Source organism: Chiloscyllium plagiosum, unplaced genomic scaffold (genome assembly GCF_037043375.1).
Source record: "Chiloscyllium plagiosum isolate Xiang-an unplaced genomic scaffold, Cpla_swu_hap1 HiC_scaffold_9, whole genome shotgun sequence".
Classification (NCBI taxonomy): domain Eukaryota; kingdom Metazoa; phylum Chordata; class Chondrichthyes; order Orectolobiformes; family Hemiscylliidae; genus Chiloscyllium; species Chiloscyllium plagiosum.
Genome location: NW_028270147.1, coordinates 72,731,219 through 72,748,787, shown reverse-complemented (window position 1 = coordinate 72,748,787; position 17,569 = coordinate 72,731,219). Strand labels below are relative to the sequence as shown.

The 17,569-nt window shown below is 36.6% G+C and overlaps 1 protein-coding gene and 1 non-coding gene across 4 annotated transcripts in view; one reads left to right on the top strand and one right to left on the bottom strand.

The window, feature by feature from the left end:
* Positions 1-17,569, top strand: part of cdc14ab (cell division cycle 14Ab) — a 181,512-nt gene that overhangs the window by 113,137 nt on the left and 50,806 nt on the right. For all 3 annotated transcript variants that reach the window (XR_006313008.2, XM_043699680.2, XM_043699682.2), the window contains exon 11: positions 9,924-10,086. Coding sequence is in view for 2 of the 3 variants with exons in the window: in XM_043699680.2 (XP_043555615.1) it covers positions 9,924-10,086 (163 nt within the window). In the remaining variant the exon portion in view is untranslated. The remainder of the gene's footprint in view (positions 1-9,923; positions 10,087-17,569) is intronic.
* On the bottom strand, positions 5,473-5,596 carry LOC122554824 (U6atac minor spliceosomal RNA). The gene has a single exon (XR_006313106.1). It is a non-coding gene; the product is annotated as a U6atac minor spliceosomal RNA (small nuclear RNA).

Genomic DNA, 17,569 nt, shown 5'->3' with positions numbered 1-17,569 from the left:
TGCAGGACAATTGGGGAAAGTCAAACCATAATCCCTTTTACAGCAGTCAATATGTTATGTTCTGGGATTTAAATGTCAAGAAGCACAGCTGGACACTTTGATAGCTGCTGTGAAATGGTAACTGTGGGCTTAGGGCAGCAGTCGATTAAGAAGTTAGGGTGCCACCAGGTGGGCATAGGTGGGTCTTTCAGCGGGTTCCAGGGAGTTCAGGTCTGGTGACAGGGTGAGAAATTGTGTTGTTTGGTAGGGTCTGATTGGTGAATGTGGTTGCCAGGGGTCTCAAAGGTATACTGTTAAGTTGGGAAGGTTAGCTTAATTACCCAGGAGTTAGACTAGGTTTTTACATTTCTAACTTTTCCTGGGTAACTCTAAACTTAATTGTAGTGAAACCCCCTGAATTCTCAGTTTTGAGTTTCTTTTTCAGACATGGGAGAATTGCCACTGAAATCTTCAGATTTCCAGGCCATTCCCATGGAGTTTGCTACATCTGAGATTCCACTGGATGTGCAACTCCAGTCAGCGATGCAAAAAGGACTGTTTAGATATTCCAATAGCCAGTGTCTTGATATCAGTAGAGAAAAAAATACTACTAATGGCTTTATGTAAATTGTACTGTTTATATTTGTGAAGGGCAAAGCTAATTTTATTTACCAAGCAATCAAGGTAGCCTACTGTATCTAAGGTATTAAAGAAGTAATGGGTGTTCTTAAAAAAACACTTGCTAATCTTTCCTGTGTTCATCTCTCTTAACATTACTCAGGGAGTTATTCACGTGTGCAACAAGGATGAACATTATATCAGTCAGAAGCTAATATTTTATGGCTATCTTTACTCTTTGGTCTTTGTATGGCTTCCTAGCACATTTTGGAGGGAGGGAAACTGAGAAATCAGAAAATTAGCCATGGAGGTAGTAAGGACTGCAGATGCTGGAAGTCAAAGTCAATAGATGTGGAGCTGGGAAAATACAGCAGGTTAGACAGGATCCGAAGAGTAGGAAAGTCAGTGTTTCAGGCTGAATTATGATGAAGGGTTTCACCCTGAAACATTGACTTTCCTACTGCTTGAATGCTGCCTGACCTGCTGTGTTTTCCCAGCTCCACATCTATTGACAGAGAATTAGCCTTGACAAGGAAATGGTTGTTTCTAGTCATTGTTTGAGCATGACCCAACTCTTCAGTAGCAGAAAACTGAAGTGTCTTGTATTATAGGCAATGCCATAATGAACTGGTGATCGGTCTCCCTATTACAGTGTTTCATTAGGACTTTGAAGATACCATTAATCCAACAATGCAATCCTATTTAACATAATTTTCTTAATCAACACTACCAAAATCCATACTTTTTGCCTGCTTGTCAGTAGGATTAGTGTAGAAAGGCTGCAATTTTCAGAGTTTTTCTGAAACATTTTAATGACATTATTGTAAGTGCAATAATATCATTAGAGTCAATTAAGTTTTAATGACATTTTCTCAGCATTTTCTGGCACAGTCATTTGGCACCATGAAATAAACATGCTAAATTCACCAAAACAATCTTGAGTTGTTGCAAGGTTTATTGTACAGAGATGGAATCTTTTTAAAAATTGCGTTTGGTGTGACTCTTTGCAGCAGAAATTACAGCCTAAAATCATTTTGTGTGAACCCATGCATTTTATTATTGTCATTGGACTGTGCATGCGACCATTTATAATCAGAATCCTAAGCTATGCAGGTAAGTTAATGACTTGTTGGTTCTGCATTCTAATTCAGTTTTTAAAACTCAGCAGCAAGTGAACCTTTTAAGTGCCAAGTATACTCACGCCTCTAAATCTTTTTCAACTCCATCCCTATTTTACCACCATTTATTGAACAATTATTACTCTATTGTTGTATTAAATTGCACAGCCCACTGTTCTGCCAACTAAGTATTTTATTTAACTAATTAGGTAATGGGCAATTTTTTTAGACCTGAATTCAGGTTTTTGTATCACAACGTGGTGAGTAATTTTGTGGACGACACCAAAATTGGTGGCATTGTTGACAATGAAGAAGAATTTCGAAGATCCCAAAAGGATCTTGATCAAATGGGTCAATGAAGTGAAAAATGGCAGATGGAGTTCAATCTGGATAATTGCAAGGTACTGTATTGCATTTTGATACAACAGACAAGGATAGGGCTTATACAATTAATGGTAGGGCCTTGGTAGTGTTGGTAGTTCAGAGGGATCTAGGGGTGCAGATACATAATTCTTTAAGGTTTGCATCACATGTAGACAAGATGGTTAAAAAGGCATTTGGCATGTTTGCCTTCATTGCTCAGACCTTTGAGTATAGGAGTTGGGAAGTCATGTTGAAGTTGTACAGGACATTGGTGAGGCCTCTTCTGGAGTAATGTGTCCAGTTTTGGTTGTGTAGCTACAGGAAGGATATTATCAAGCTGCAGAGGATTCAGGATGTTGCCTGGTTTGGAAGGTTTGAGGTATAAAGAAAGGCTGGATAGGCAGGAGCATAGGAGGTTGAAAGGTGATCTGATAGGAATTTATAAAATAACAGAGTTAATGGTCATTGTCTTTTCCCTAGGATGGGGGATTTCAAGACAAGGGTGCACATTTTTAAGGAGAGAGATTTTTAAAAAGACATGAGGCAAATGTTTTACACCAAGAGTAGTTCATGTGTGGAATGAACTTGGTGGATGCAGGTACAATTACAATGTTTAAAAGACATTTGGATAGATACAGGAATAGGAAAGCTTTTGAGGGATATGGGCCAGGAGGAGGCAGATGGGGCTAGTTCAGTTTGGAATTATGTTCAGCATGAGACTGAAGGGTCTATTTCCGTGTATGACTCAATAACTCTATAACATTAATTGAGGGCATCACGGTGGCTCAGTAGTTAGCACTGCTGCCTCACAGCGCCAGGGACCCAGGTTCAATTCCCACCTTGGGTGACTGTGTGGAGTTTGCACATTCTACCTGTGTCTGCATGGGTTTCCTCCAGGTGCTCCAGTTTCCTCCCACAATCACAAAGATGTACAAGTCAGGTGAATTGGTCATGCTAAATTGTCTGTAGCATCAGGTGTATTAGTCAGGGGTAAAAATCGGGTAGGGTAATGGGTCTGGGTGGGTTACTGTTCGGAGGGTTGGTGCAGACATGTTGGACCGAAGGGCCTGTTTCCACACTGTAGGAATCTAATCTAATATTGCATGACGTTTCCAACACTTCGTAGGAAGACCAGATCATGATTCAGCAAAACAATATAGGTAAACATGCTGCTTAGGTTTGCTCTGATATGTCATTTATATTGAATTTTAGTCATGCATCTCAAGCTCAAGAGAGCTATAGTGGATTTGAGTGTACGGGTTCTGTATAAAATGACTGTGACACTTTATTTGGAAACATACATTTTATCAAAGTTTTTTTAAGGGCTTTATTGTTTGAAATAAACTGTAATTTTTACATTAGTGTAATGATGTTATCTTCACTGGTATCTCCTGTATTTTCGTTTTTAGTATTGGTAATGTTAACAAATCTACACACGCTGGTATCACATATTCCACAAAATATAAAAGCATTGGTCAAATATAACTTGTGATACTAGTTGTGAAAAACCATTGTAAAGATTTGCTCAATTTGTTTGAAACTCGGCTTATTGTGAATCACGTTGTCTAGGAATGTTCTGTGAAAACGTTTATTGATATTTGCTACATTACTGCATGGAATGGACGTAAAAGAAAAGTGATATCCGGATTGGTTTAAAGGTCTTTTCAAATTAATTTTCCACCTGAATGTTTAATTATATCATGTGGCATTATACTGACAAACAATACATCTTGTAATGTGTTCTCCTTGGATTGTGTAACTGTATTAAAATAGGGAAGCTTGTCAAAAGATTTGTCAAATTCCAAATGAAAAGACTTTGACCTTGTGCATCATGCTTTCTGTCTGTTTAATGAGACAGTAACATTGGTGCACATATATTTATTTTGGCTTCAATATTCACTTTAGTCAACTTGATCGATTTCTGAACTCTGTCAATTTTAATCATTACATTTAAATATTGTGCAGTTTCTCATTTTAGTACATTACATTAACTATTTAAACTTATGATAAATTGTGCATTCTTCTTTTGCTATTAGTTTCCTGAATTGCTGTGCCCTCAGTGATTGTCCAAAATACCAGAATTGAGGTTTTAAATATTGCAGTGCTAGTACCTAATCTTTGTTTCCAGGTACAGTTTAAGCAGGTTTCTTTGAAAATTGCAGTCAGCAATTTGCATTTCTTTGTTGTGTATGTCATGTCTAAACATGACCTCTTTAAGATTGGATACCTGGTGGTTAGCCACTGTTTTGTGGTGCCATATTCTGGATTTTTCCATTAGTATTTCAGACCTTGTCCTGACTGTGACCCTTACATTAGTAGTAAATTGGTTGGAAAGAACTTGGAAATATTCTAAAGAAGGGTCACTGGACTCAAAACATTAATTCTGCTTTTTCTCCACAGATGCTGCCAGACCTGCTGAGTTTCTCCAACAATTTCTGTTTTTGTTTCAGATCCTCAGTATTTGCAGTTCTTTGATCTGTGTTGGAAATGTTCACGCTTGACTTGATTTTATTTACCACTTTGTTTATTTGAGCTGTGTGGGAAATTTAAATATTACAATTATAACTGTAACAAATACATGTTTTATCTCTTTACTCTCAACTCTGTCTTCATCCTGCTTTCTTGCATTTTAGAAGATAATCACAACCTCTAGTTGTACTTAGTATAGGTAGTTTGGATTCATTGTTTTAGAACTTAAAAATATTGAGTTGTTTATTTAGTATGAGCTATACTTTGTAATTAGAGATTACTTTGCTTAGCATTACTTTGAGTGCAGACTTACTCAATACCATGGCATGTTGAATAAAAAAAACTGATTTATTTCTATTACAAATTATGTAGAAGAGATACTGGTGTGGTGGTAATGTCTTTAGACTAATAAACCAAATATATTTAGCTATGTTGGGGATATTTGATGCAAATCCTACCATTACAGATGCTAGATTTTAAATTTCATTAATAATCTAGAATATAAAGCCAGTCTAATACAAAGCTAACTATTGGTAATTGCTAAACTCATCAGGATCACTAAATCCTTTAGGAAAGGAAATCTTCCATTCTTTGCTAGTCGGGCCTATGTGTGACTCCATATCCAGAGCAATATTGTTGACTTTTAACTGGCCTCTGATATGGCTTAACAAGCCACTCATTCAAAGGCAAGAATGGATGGGTAACAAATGCTGGCCTTGCCAATGGTACCTGCATCCGACCTAGGAATAAAGAAAATAAAATTCTCAAGAGAAAATGAATTGCCACATTTTAAAAAAGGTTTAACCTATTTTTCTAATCAACCTGTCCAGAGTTGTAATTACATACTTCTGGAGCAATTGGGACTTGAACCTGAGCCTCCTGGTTCAAGGGTAGGGACTCTACCACTATGCCACAAGAGGACCCCAAAACATGGTGAGTTGCCACTGAGTAAATGGCAATGCCTTAACCATTTGTATGTTATAAGTCCACTAGGATCCCTTCCATCTGCATCAAAGGGAGTGCTAACCTTTTCTCCTTTCATACTGTTTCCAAATATACACTGATGCATTTCCAACTTTCCTTCAACATTTACATAGTTTGAATAATACAGGTGATGTACATGATCATTACTTTTCCCTTTTAAATCAAAGCTATCAACTTGGAAAACACATATGTGGCACATAAAAGCGGAAGTATTTTAAGAGATTTAATGCATCTTTTGATTTTATATTCAAGATTTGTTATGTTCCATTGTTTTGTGATTTTACTCATTTGTTTCAGACTCTTTCCATCTGCACTGATGCATTCAAGGCCCCTCCCAAGGCTTTCTCCTCCTGATGAATTTCAGTTTGTTTGATGATATATGCTCTCTACTTTGGTACTGAGGCTTTCAGATATTGGAGTAACTCTTCCCCTAGATTGTTAAACCAGTTGAACACCCCTAAAATTAAACTGTTTGTGCAAGACTTACCTCCATGTAGAGGTCCATATGTACAATACTTGTTTTATATAGTGCTAGAGTGAAATAAAATAGGTGTGTATTTTCCTGAATTGTTGAGGAGATGAGAGATGATAGCCTGCTGATTGAAAAATTGCCAAATCCATCATTCAGTTTTCTCACGGAAATCAACTGATCCTGACCTGTATGTTGAGATCTCTTTCACTGTAGGTTAAAAATAGCTATCGAAATATCGTATCATGTTTTGTGACTTCATTGTCCTTTTACTTTATCCTTTCTCCTGCTTTCATTTACCAGGTATGAATGTTACACATCATCCCTGTTTAACATTACTTCCATTCCTTTATGTGGTTGTAAATCTGTTTTTTTCCCTCCCATTCTCAGTGGTGTCTACACCTCATCTCACACACATCCTATCTGAGTGTTCCTTTCCCTAAAGAGTAAAGAATGGATGAACATGCAATAGGAACAGACTGCAGAAAGTATGAGAATTAGGAGGGAGAGAATTAATTTCAGATACCTGATCCTAATTGATTGGAGGGTTTTTGTGGACAGAGGAGAGATGTAGCTGGTAAACCAGAGATTCAAGTAATGACTTAATATTATCATCCATATGTTTAGTTTGTGCTGAACATGTCAATTTGGCAGGAATGTGCATGTGCAGTGTTGGGGAGGAGGCCAGATTTCTTTAAAAAAAAAAGTATTTGCTTCAGAATTAAGCACTAGTAGGCTTGGTTCGTGATTTCAACATTCATTGCCTAATTACATTTCTTGTACCAATCCTATCACTCATCTTCCATCTGATATCTTGGCTGCAGCTATCTTTTCTGAAGAGTCTGAATATTTTCTGAAGGAAACTCACAATAAAAATGTTTAATACAAGAGAAATATTGACTGATTTTTAATTTCAGAAACCTACCGCCATGCTGATCATCTCAAACCTGGAACTAAATTCATATATAAGTAGTAGATGAAGATGGCTGTTAATTGCTTACTTTGATTCACTGGTGAGAAATAGAGTTGGTTCTCTTTAAATAATGCTTCCCAAACATTTTCCAAGTGTGACACTATTTTGGGACTTGAAAACCTTTGTGAGCAGGGGCAAGTGGGAGGGGAAAGATGTTTGAAAGCAGATTGATGGGATTGGTTATTGCTGCCTTGGACCTAATGACCCCATTTAGAGTTCTGACCCCATTTTGGGAAGCTGTGTCTTAAAACAAATGAGAAAAGTTTGAATTATATTCTCCTCTCCCCTACTCCCCCACTCCTAACCACAGCCACACTCCTCAACCCCCAAAGCATGTTAAAAATATATGAACTGTTGAACACATTTCTTGTCATTCAGTTAAACGAAAAGTCATTCACAAAATACCAGATAAGGAAATTAAAGGTAGAGTAGTAAAAAATAACTAATAATTAAGGAGAATTATATCCTAAGTTAACAAATGTAGCTGTGTATACAAACCATCAAGCATTCAACAATGAAGCACTCAACTTGGATGAAATGAAGAAACAATGGCTAGCCTACCATTATAAGGATAATCTGGACAAGAGATTGCAGTTAATCAATGTCACTAAAATATTCCCCAAGAGAAATGAACTATTTTGCGTCAGAATTACACTGATACAAAAATATCAACATTTAACTTCATCCAAAAAAACCTTCTTTGTTAAAGAAAAAGCAGTACTGCAAAACTTAAACCATTAACATCCATATAAATGTGCAAAAGGCCTAAGGGTAACTTATTTCCAAGTTCTCTTCCAACAGACTCTACCAGTTTGGCAGACTCTACCAGTTTGGCACATAATCGCCAATTGAAGACTACAACAAGAATCTGAAAAATACCAGTTCCAGAATATGAAGAGCACAGTATTCCGAAGCTTGAGGCTTGCTGCGAGTTTGCTGACTGCAGTTTTCACAGGCAAATGAACTCACCAATCTGAGTCTGCAAAATACTGCAAGGAATATAGTTAAATTATTAGAAATAAAGATTACAAAGTAAATCAAGTTCAAATCTCAATTCTGCTGAATTACTGTGGATATCCTGGAAAAGTACTGGTGTCTCCACTAAAACACATGATTTGAAGGCTAATTTTTCAGTGTGATATTGGTGTTAGCTAATATTTATCATCTGTAATGTAGAAAAGAGTAAGATTGAACTTTCTTGAATGCTAGTACAATATCTCTTAATTTCTTGAGGGAAGTGCACCTCGTCTGCTTGTTGTAACCATGCCCAGATTGTACTGTGCACACATTATTTTAATTCCAGCTACGTAGCTACACAGAATTGATCCAGCTACTTCCCACTAACTGTGTGCAAGATGTTTTCTATGAACAAAGGTAAATGTGTCAAATATTTGTACAAACCTCTATTAGTCTACCACAGACTCTGACAAAAGGAAAGGAAACTCCAGTGGTGAAAATCTTTAGGAACCATGGGTTTACAGTCACCTGTGCCTTGCAGTGCTCCACTTGCCATCTGTCAAGTTTTCAATTGCTCATGTGCTCCAAACTATGATTGTAATTAGGTAATAAAATGAATCACATTGCAAGACTTTGTAATGTAATATCTAATGATAGAGTGATTCTGTGCTTAAACTGTACTTGTTGAATAATCCCAGATCTGTTGGGCATTAAACTTAATGACAATTTCAGTTATCAGTCACGTCACAATTTAGCTCACTTACACTCCCTAGAATCTGCATATATATACAAGGCCCTGTCCTCTGTAAACAAAGGAATATGTCCATGTTTTGCAATTTTTTTGTACAACATAGAACTGTCCCATTGTGCATTGTCCATGTCAGCCCCTAAACAAATTAGTTGAGACGCCAGCCAGTCAGTACCATTTTCTTTGTAAGATAAATTGTTCATTCCTTTTGCAGTTTAGTACTCTTGCATCTGTCCTGGTGATTGCAAAATGAACACCCTTGACAACATGCTTTTTTTTTTGCGAAAAAGGAAGTTGGAAGTTACACCTGTCTAATGAGGGAATAGTGAAGTTTAAGAAAATGATGGAGAAGTTTCCAATAATGTTGCTGTTTGTTTTGAGTATACTGGAATTCAAGCAGAGTTCCCTAGACATTAATGCACAGTTCTACTGCTTAGCATTCCCTCTAATTTTCTTTCCAGGTGCATGGGACTCTGAGGCCTGCACACAACTGCGACTTTGGAACAGAAGTCAATGCTGTGATTGGCACCTTGGACCCCACAGCTTAGATGGGACAGTGCTGCTGAACCTAATTTTATTAGCTGAATTTTAGATGTTGACAACTAAATCTATAAATCATTATTCAAATTTTTGAACTTTCGTGTTAGATGCATTCTTTCTTATTTTTAAGTTTGAATGCGTTGTGTTTTTGAGATATGGGATCCTGCCTGATTTTGAATGGAGGCTGAAAATAGTTCAAAGTAATTGTCATTGTGACTTCCAGCAGCATTTGATCTTTATTTCTTCGCACCCTCTTCTTGAAGGTGGAGGCTAATTGGAATTTAGGCACTGCAGCCAAGTTAATGATCTTAACGTTCTACACTATCATGCAAACATAGTTGCACTTTGTTAAGAATGCAAAGACATGGTAAGCTGTACCTTAGATCTGATACTAAGAAAAGTCTCTAATTCTGCTGGTGAGATTATTAAAGTGAGCCAAGGTTCTAGTTAAATGATAGCTGTGCATGCACATGAATACTCCAAAAACTTGGCTATTAACCAACTTTTAATGGTCAAAAAATGAAAGTGTACGTGGAATTTGTTGTAGGCTTCTGCCTAAGTGAATTCAATCACTTTAGGATACTGAGGGACAGCACAAAGCTCTTTTAAACTGTACATATATATTCACTTCCAAAGTTTTTTTTTTAAGTATAAAGGTCAAAAGAATAATGAGATTCAATTTTGACCTCTTGAATTTATCTACAGGAAGCAAGGCCACATGTGGCTTGAAGGTGATATTTATAGGTCCTTGAAAAAACGGCAGAGTACCGATAAAGAATGCACTGGATTATCCCGGATCATTTCTGGCATTGATAGTCTTTCACTTGGTGGAAGCATGAAAATGCATTCCATAGATAAGGCAATAGAGGTAAGGCTGTTCCTTTCATGACCACAATCATGACAAATGTTTACTCTCTTCTCATCAATAACAATGCAATGAAACTGATCTTCTAGTTCTTTTTAAGAAAAGCCTGTAATTTGGAAACTGGTAGACAAAATGTCTGCTTAAAAATTTGCAATTCTCATTTTGTATGGTACTGCAACTGCAGCATTCCTTTACATGTCATTCTTGAGATGTGTGAATTATAGCAAAGCCAGTGGATTGTCACCATGATTGCATCAGTTCTTTTTAAAAAGATTACTAGTTTGCTAGGCATGAAGGTGAGTTCAACGCCTTCTGCTGTGGCAGATTTGCTGGAGAGCTTTTAATAAGATGCATGATGGGTGGGAACCCCACCACTTTCCCATCTCCTCCCCAATTAAATCTGTAAGGGAAGATCAGACTATGTAGGAGTGATGATTTATTTGTGTGTCAAGGTCTATTGCATTTTGTACTCTAATATTTTATTAAAGATGTATAATCATTGCAACATATATTACACTGTAACCTCTCCAGGCTTGAATGCTTGCGTCCAAGTCACATCTTATCAAACCTGGAACTAAATTCATAAATAAGTATTTTCTGGAATTCTTCACTAGATAAGGGCATCGCTGGCTAGGCCACCAGCATTCATTGCACATCCCTAATACCCAGAAGGCAGTTAAAAGTGAACCACATTGCTGTGGCTCTGTAGACACGTGTGGTCCAGATTAGGTAAGGACGCTGGTTTCCTTCCCTATGGAATTAAGAAATAATGTAGTTAACAAGTGTGTCAATCAGATAAAAATATCTACCTCAGACATAAAACAATGACAACTAGAAAGCACTAAACAAGCCACACATATACACACAATGTTTACGGCATTTTGTACTCTAATATCTTACTTAAGACGTGTAGTCATTGCAACATGTATTACACTGTCACCTCTTCAGACTTGAATGCTTGCATCCAAGTCGCATCTTATCGAAAGTACAATTCCAAAAGAACGGAAGGCAGAAAAAGGCAGAAGATGGAGCTTCACAATGTCAGTTTTTGCCTGAAAATGCAGCACAAGGTCATGTTTAAACACAGAAACTAGAATTAGCACAACCAAAAGGGAAGAGTAGGGTAACAATAAACATTTAGTATTAAAAGCTGAGTATATCCCCGTTTCCAGAAGTTTGGCAAAGCATTACCAGTTTCGAAAACTTTGATTTTTAATTTTATTTTATACTTAGTTCATCTGACCTCTCTTCCTCAGTCAACCATCTTGTCTCCCTCTCTCCTATCATACAAATTGTTGCAATGCTATGAGTGATAAGTGAATTATGGGCCATGCTGAAACAAAAATCAGATCAATGGTATTTCACATTTCTGGACTGGAGAGATTAAAGTGCACTTCATTCCTCTGTATTGAATTGCAGCAATGTGGTTAACGTTAGACCTTCTGCAGTTTCTTGCTATCCTTGACACAATTTTTTGTCACTTCTATGTGAGCAGAAAATTTCAGGATTATTCTCCCATTTCTAAGTCCAGAAAATTAATAACTGATAGGAGATTGGGTGAAGTCATAAAGGAAATCTTTTAAGAATGCTGGGAATTGACAAATGATGTTGCACTGAACCTGTGACCTTAACTTTAATGCCATCTTTAAAAATGACTTAGATGAAAAAAATAGGCGTTCTTTGTCCAGATTTGTAGATTACCCTAAACTGGGGGCAGAGTTCCATAACTGAAGCCTTAGGTTATAGAGGGACCAAGTTGAGTGGGTAGAATTGACAATTGGCTCTGAGAAAGGAAAATTAAATTTTTTCTTGTGGACGGAAGTTGGTGCTGTGGAGGAGCAAGGAAATCTTCATCTGTATACATGTCACACAAATCTAATGCACCATTATAACAAAAGCTAATTGAATGTTGACATCTTAGCTTAAAATAGTTATAATATAAAAATTGCCAATCCCCAGCTAGAGTACTATATTTAATATCAGGCACCAAATCTCAGAAATATATTTCCATTTTGAAAGAGATACAGTACAGGATCACCAGTACATTTAATACCAGTGCTTCATCTGTTGTGTTGTAAGGGCAGGTTAAAAAACTTCATTTTCATGTATTCAACGTTTTTGAAATGTTGAAAGCATTCTATAAGGTGGCGTGCAGAAGCTAACATCTCAGTTGTGTTCAAAGAGAGCAAAATATTGAAATTAAAGCCAGACTATTTCAAAATGAAATCAGGACCCACTTTTTCATGAGCAAATGGAACAGTGAAACAGCCCCTTTCCCACAAAGGCTGTGTATGTAGTTCAATTTAAATTTTCAAAGCTAGGGCATAGGGAAAAGGCATGCAAATTGTATTTAGGATACCAATTAGTTATAATGTAATAGCAGCTAGTCTCGAGAAATTCCATGGTATGCTTTAGTTCCTGTATTTGTATATGTGCGTTATGCATCATTCAATGCATCTTTCATTTCAGGAAATTCTCCTTTTCCTTTCTGTTCTCTAACCATCTCAATACATTATAGTCATCTTAATTCTGTATGCCTTTATTTTGTTATCTTTGTTACAGTAGCTGTCTTGATATGATGATGTATCTTTGTGAACACATCTTTATTTCCACCAGTATTTCCTCACTTAAGAACAATAAGCTGGCACAGTTATTGAATGTTCTTTTGTGAGCAGTATGAAGTGAATGTAATTTGCACAATATAAATTTGTGATGTTTATTGGTCTGTATTTCATTTATGGGATAAAGCTCAGTTTTTCAAAGTAGAATGCAGCATTTGATTTATGTGTCTCAATGGTACATTTTTTTGAAACTTCAAATGCAAATTTTGTGTATCTATATATTTTTGAAATGTACCTGCAACATTTGCTTAGCATTCTTTTTGTGTAATCTGACTGACATTGGTTATCAGTTGTGCAGGATTCAATAATGAAAAGAATACATATTAGTCTTTACAATTAACTCGTAGAAATGTTGCATGTACTTGTTATTAGAACCGAGTCATATAGATTTTGTCATTAGGAAAGGAGTATTGTGGTGAAATAAATTTGAGCATATAACTGATTATTAGGACATTAATCTTAACTCACAGCACTCAAACATGTAACTAGCATTGCCATGTTGTTTTTGAATGGCACTCTACAGCATTCAGAAGCAGCAATGGTGAGGAGGTTGCAATGGTTTCAGTTTGTTCTTGCTGATTGTGAGAGTGTGAACAACTGCTTTATTATAATAAACACAGATGGTGGCTAATAGCAATATATTTGATCGAACAGATCAAATTACAACTTTTTGCTGTTTAATAAAGCTAATTAAATTTCGTCAAATGTATATTTAAATATTTTGTGCTATTAGATATTGCCATGTTGGTGTCCTACTTGGAATACTTTTGTGAATTAAATAGTTGCACATTCCTATTTCTGCACTTAATATTTGGAAGTTATTCAGTTTTACCCTCACATATTTTCAGAAGTTGCTGAGCAGCACACATAGATAAGGAAAAGGAGGGGTGGAGGATAAAAACTTGTAAGACTTCAGCAATGTTGGGATTTTTTTTTTAAGAGGTGGATAAAGTTAGCATCTTTAAAGGAGAGATGGACTGTACCTGATGAGAAGTTACTGTTAACAGTATCTGCTAAGATGAGAGCAGGGAAGGAAAGTTAGATTGTCAACAGTTTTGGTGGGAATAAGGTTAAGGGATTAGGAGTTAGATCTTGTTGGCAAAATGAGCTTGGTGACCATTTGTAGAGAGTTAAGAGGGAAGAAAGAGAAAGATGTAGGTTCAGAATCAGGCCATTGGGTACCCTTGTGGGAAATTTCTACTTCATGGACTAGAGGGAGGGAATCCGCTGTGCAGATAGTCTCAATTCAAGAACAAAAACAAATCTGTTGGGTCCTTTAATTTGTAATTAGAGCTAAGAGTAGAAGGAAGGAACAGGGCAAAGATGTTTATAGTAAAGAAGAGATGCTAGACATTATCTTTACATTTCCAGGAAGACCCTAAAATAATAAGCAGTTTTGGCAATGATCCAGCCAGACCTGGTAGTCGTATAAGTTTTTTTAAGCTTTTGATTAAGAATTATTTAGAATATATTTCATTAGTATAAATAGGCTTGTAGTATTAATTATTGCAAGTCAGAAACTGCGTTACAGTTTAATAGAAAATAAGTGCACAGCTGGCAAGATGTGCACACTCTGTAATTTCTAATATTAGTTAAATAAAGGGATTCTTATTTTTATCATAACAGATTTGTTAGTGCCAGTGTGACTTAAATTCCCAGTTGGTTTCAAGATCTTTATAAAAATGATTTTAATGAGAAAATTTGTTTTCCACCCAGATGAGGTAGCATGTAGCACATATGCTACTTTGAGCACCACATTTGGTATAAATAGAGCATGTGTCATTGTGATAAGACTGTTAAAGAATTAAAGGCAGCATAATTTATGCACTTAGTATTTAAACTCAGTGGCTTTAATTTCTCCCCTATCTGATTGTGATTCAGATTAAAATGTTTTTGTAAGTTTAAATTGCATCAGCTCAGATAATATGTTTACACTTTGAATTGGAAGGGATGTAAATTTACAAAAGTAGTTTTATATACATTCTTTCTTCAGTTGTGTTCAGAATTTGATTTTTAGAGGTCACAAGAATCTTTTATAGTAAGAAGTTATTGATAAGTGTCATTTTGATCAATATCCAACTACAAAAGATTTTTATGTCATGATGGTACTGCGCAGAAAGGGGATTTTGGGAAGACCACTGACGATGTTGGCAGACATCTTGAGTTTTTTGAAATTAAGAAGCGGGTAATTGGGTCGGTGGTTGAGGAAGAGTTTCATTAATTAGAGAAAGTTGAATATTTTTGCATTGAGAGAGGAGGACTTTGTAGAAAGCTAACAATGGAAAATGAGAGGATAGGATGCAACCGGAGGATGCATAACTAGTCTGAAATTCATGGAGCAGTGTGAAAACCATGAGGGTCATACAAATTTCAAAGTATTGCCTGATGAGTGTGTGAACATGTGTTGGTGAGTTATGAAAAGGTGAAATGGTGCAGATAAAGATGTGAATTGCAGATCTTGGGCAGTTTTCGTGTTACTCTTAGGAGGGAATTGATCACAGCATTGATAAAATGGATCTGGAGAACACCAACATGTTTTGGCTGTAATGGGGATGAGATAAGGATAGAGAATGATGCACAAACACGAACATCTCTGTTCTAAAGTCTAGGATAGAACAAGATTCAAAATTTGCAGCCATCTGCTTCAAACAGAGCAAACGACTGAGTAAGAATCTTGAGTAAGAACATTCTAGAAACTTAAAAAGGAACACTTTTAGTTTTGTCAGTTGAACATGATATCTGTGATATGGGCTGGTGGTAAGATAAAACTCACCATCCGATACCGATGTTAATGTTGACTCTAGATCTATGGAAAATAATATAATTTAAAGACCAAGAATGGGAATGAGTCAGATTGGGAGTCTTTTAGATGGTTATACATAGTGAAGAAATAATTGTAAATGATTTAGTTAGTGTTGTGATACATAGAGAATGCATCCATGTAAGCCTGGAAAAAGAATTCCTGAAGGAGCATCATCAATTAATACTATGTAATATTATGAAGAAACCAGTGGAAAATGTATCTTGGTCATAAACAATCCCAAAGGATTTAGTTTTGACCAGAGCAGTTGTTGACTGAAAATGAGAGCAATTTCATTTAAATAGGAAATGCTGTGGTTGAAAAGGTGAGCATGGAACAAGATAATATGGTACACTTGACTTGGGACCCAGGCTAACCATTATCTCAACTCTAACCCAAGTTAAGTTGAACCTTTCTTACTTTTCTTCATTCATTTTCTAATATCTTCCATTCCATTGGAAATAATACAATATTCTAAATGCATTTACAACATTAATTTTGTGGCATCTTTTCATAACATATTCAATAAACTGTTAATGGAGGTTTAATCTGACCATTTTACTCCAAACCTATAGCTTTATCCTGTAATGTTAAATTTTTGTTTTAATAATGAGCTCTTATGTTTCACTCATATTTCAGTCCCCATTCATGATCTTCAGTACAAGCCCAAATCATCAGTCTTTTTTCACTTGTTTTCTATATGTTTCACTTATGTTCTATATCTTGCACGTATGTTTCTGTAACAATTTCCTTTTCCAACAGATCAGTCATTGGACTTCGTCTCACTACCTCCCACTGTTAATCTCATTCTTGGCAGAATTTTCCTATCCCTGATGTGGTATGAGCAATGGCGAGAAAAGTGGGAAAATACGGTTAGAATAAAAATCAGAATTGTGAAGTCAAGAAAATATTTTCCTCAAGCCTTAAATGGCATTCCATAATTGAAGTGCAAATACTTCTATGCATTTACACCTCATTAAAGCCCCGATGCATCTTATTTATATGTCACCTCTGATTCTTCCTTTCTTCCCTGACAGCACAAAGACCAGACAAATACTCCCATAGTCCAAAGATGTGTAGATTAGGATTGGGCAAACTAAATTGCCCAAAGTGTTGAGGGATGTACAGGTGAGGTGGATTAGTCATGAGAAATGCAGGGTTATAGGGATAGGGTGGGTCTGGGTGGGATGCTCTTTGAAGAGTTGCTGTGGACTTGATGGACTGAATGGCCTGCTTCCACATTGTAGGGATTCTATGATTCTATAGATCCGAATGCACACCTGGAAGCTGCCACTTGCCGAATGCTTGTCCAAGCCATTAGGCAACTATATCTTCACAACAACATTCCTGAATGCTCTCTGGCTACCATCCTCCTTAATCTTACATCCAGTCAAGTTGGCATTGGCAAGCCACCAGCTTTACTACATCACCATGCCTGCATATGGATCAGCTCCAGTGCTACCTCAGCCCTTCAGTTCTTTACTTTGTGGCTCAGGTTTGAATGTGTGCGTCCCAGAATTGTTGCTGGACACAAAAATAGATAGGAAATGAGAACATAAGCAGGCTACAATAAAAACATCGTGAGTGGGCAAAGCTCTGGCAGATGGAGTATAATGTGGGAAAATGTGAAATTGCATGTTTTGGCAGTAAGGATAAAAAGGAACATATTATCTCTCACTATTGAGATAATAAAACTCCAAGATGCCGAAAGATCCAGGTGTCCTCATGCATGAATCACCGAAGGCTAGTTACAGCAAGTAATAAAGAAAGCTGATAGAATGTTACTTATTGCAAAGAGAACTGAGTGCAAAAGTATGGAGGTTATGCTTCAATTATGCAGGGTGCTGGTGAGACCATACAGTATCGGTCGCCTTATTTGAAAAAGGATATAACTTTGTTGGAAGCAGTTCAGAGAAGGTTTGAGACTAATTCCCAAAATGTCTGGGTTGTCTTATGAGGAAAGATTGGACAGGCTAGGCCTGAACCTGCTGATGTTTAGAGAGGTAGGAGATGATTTGAGGGGTCTTGACAGTATATATGTTGAAAGGATATTTCTTCTTCTGGA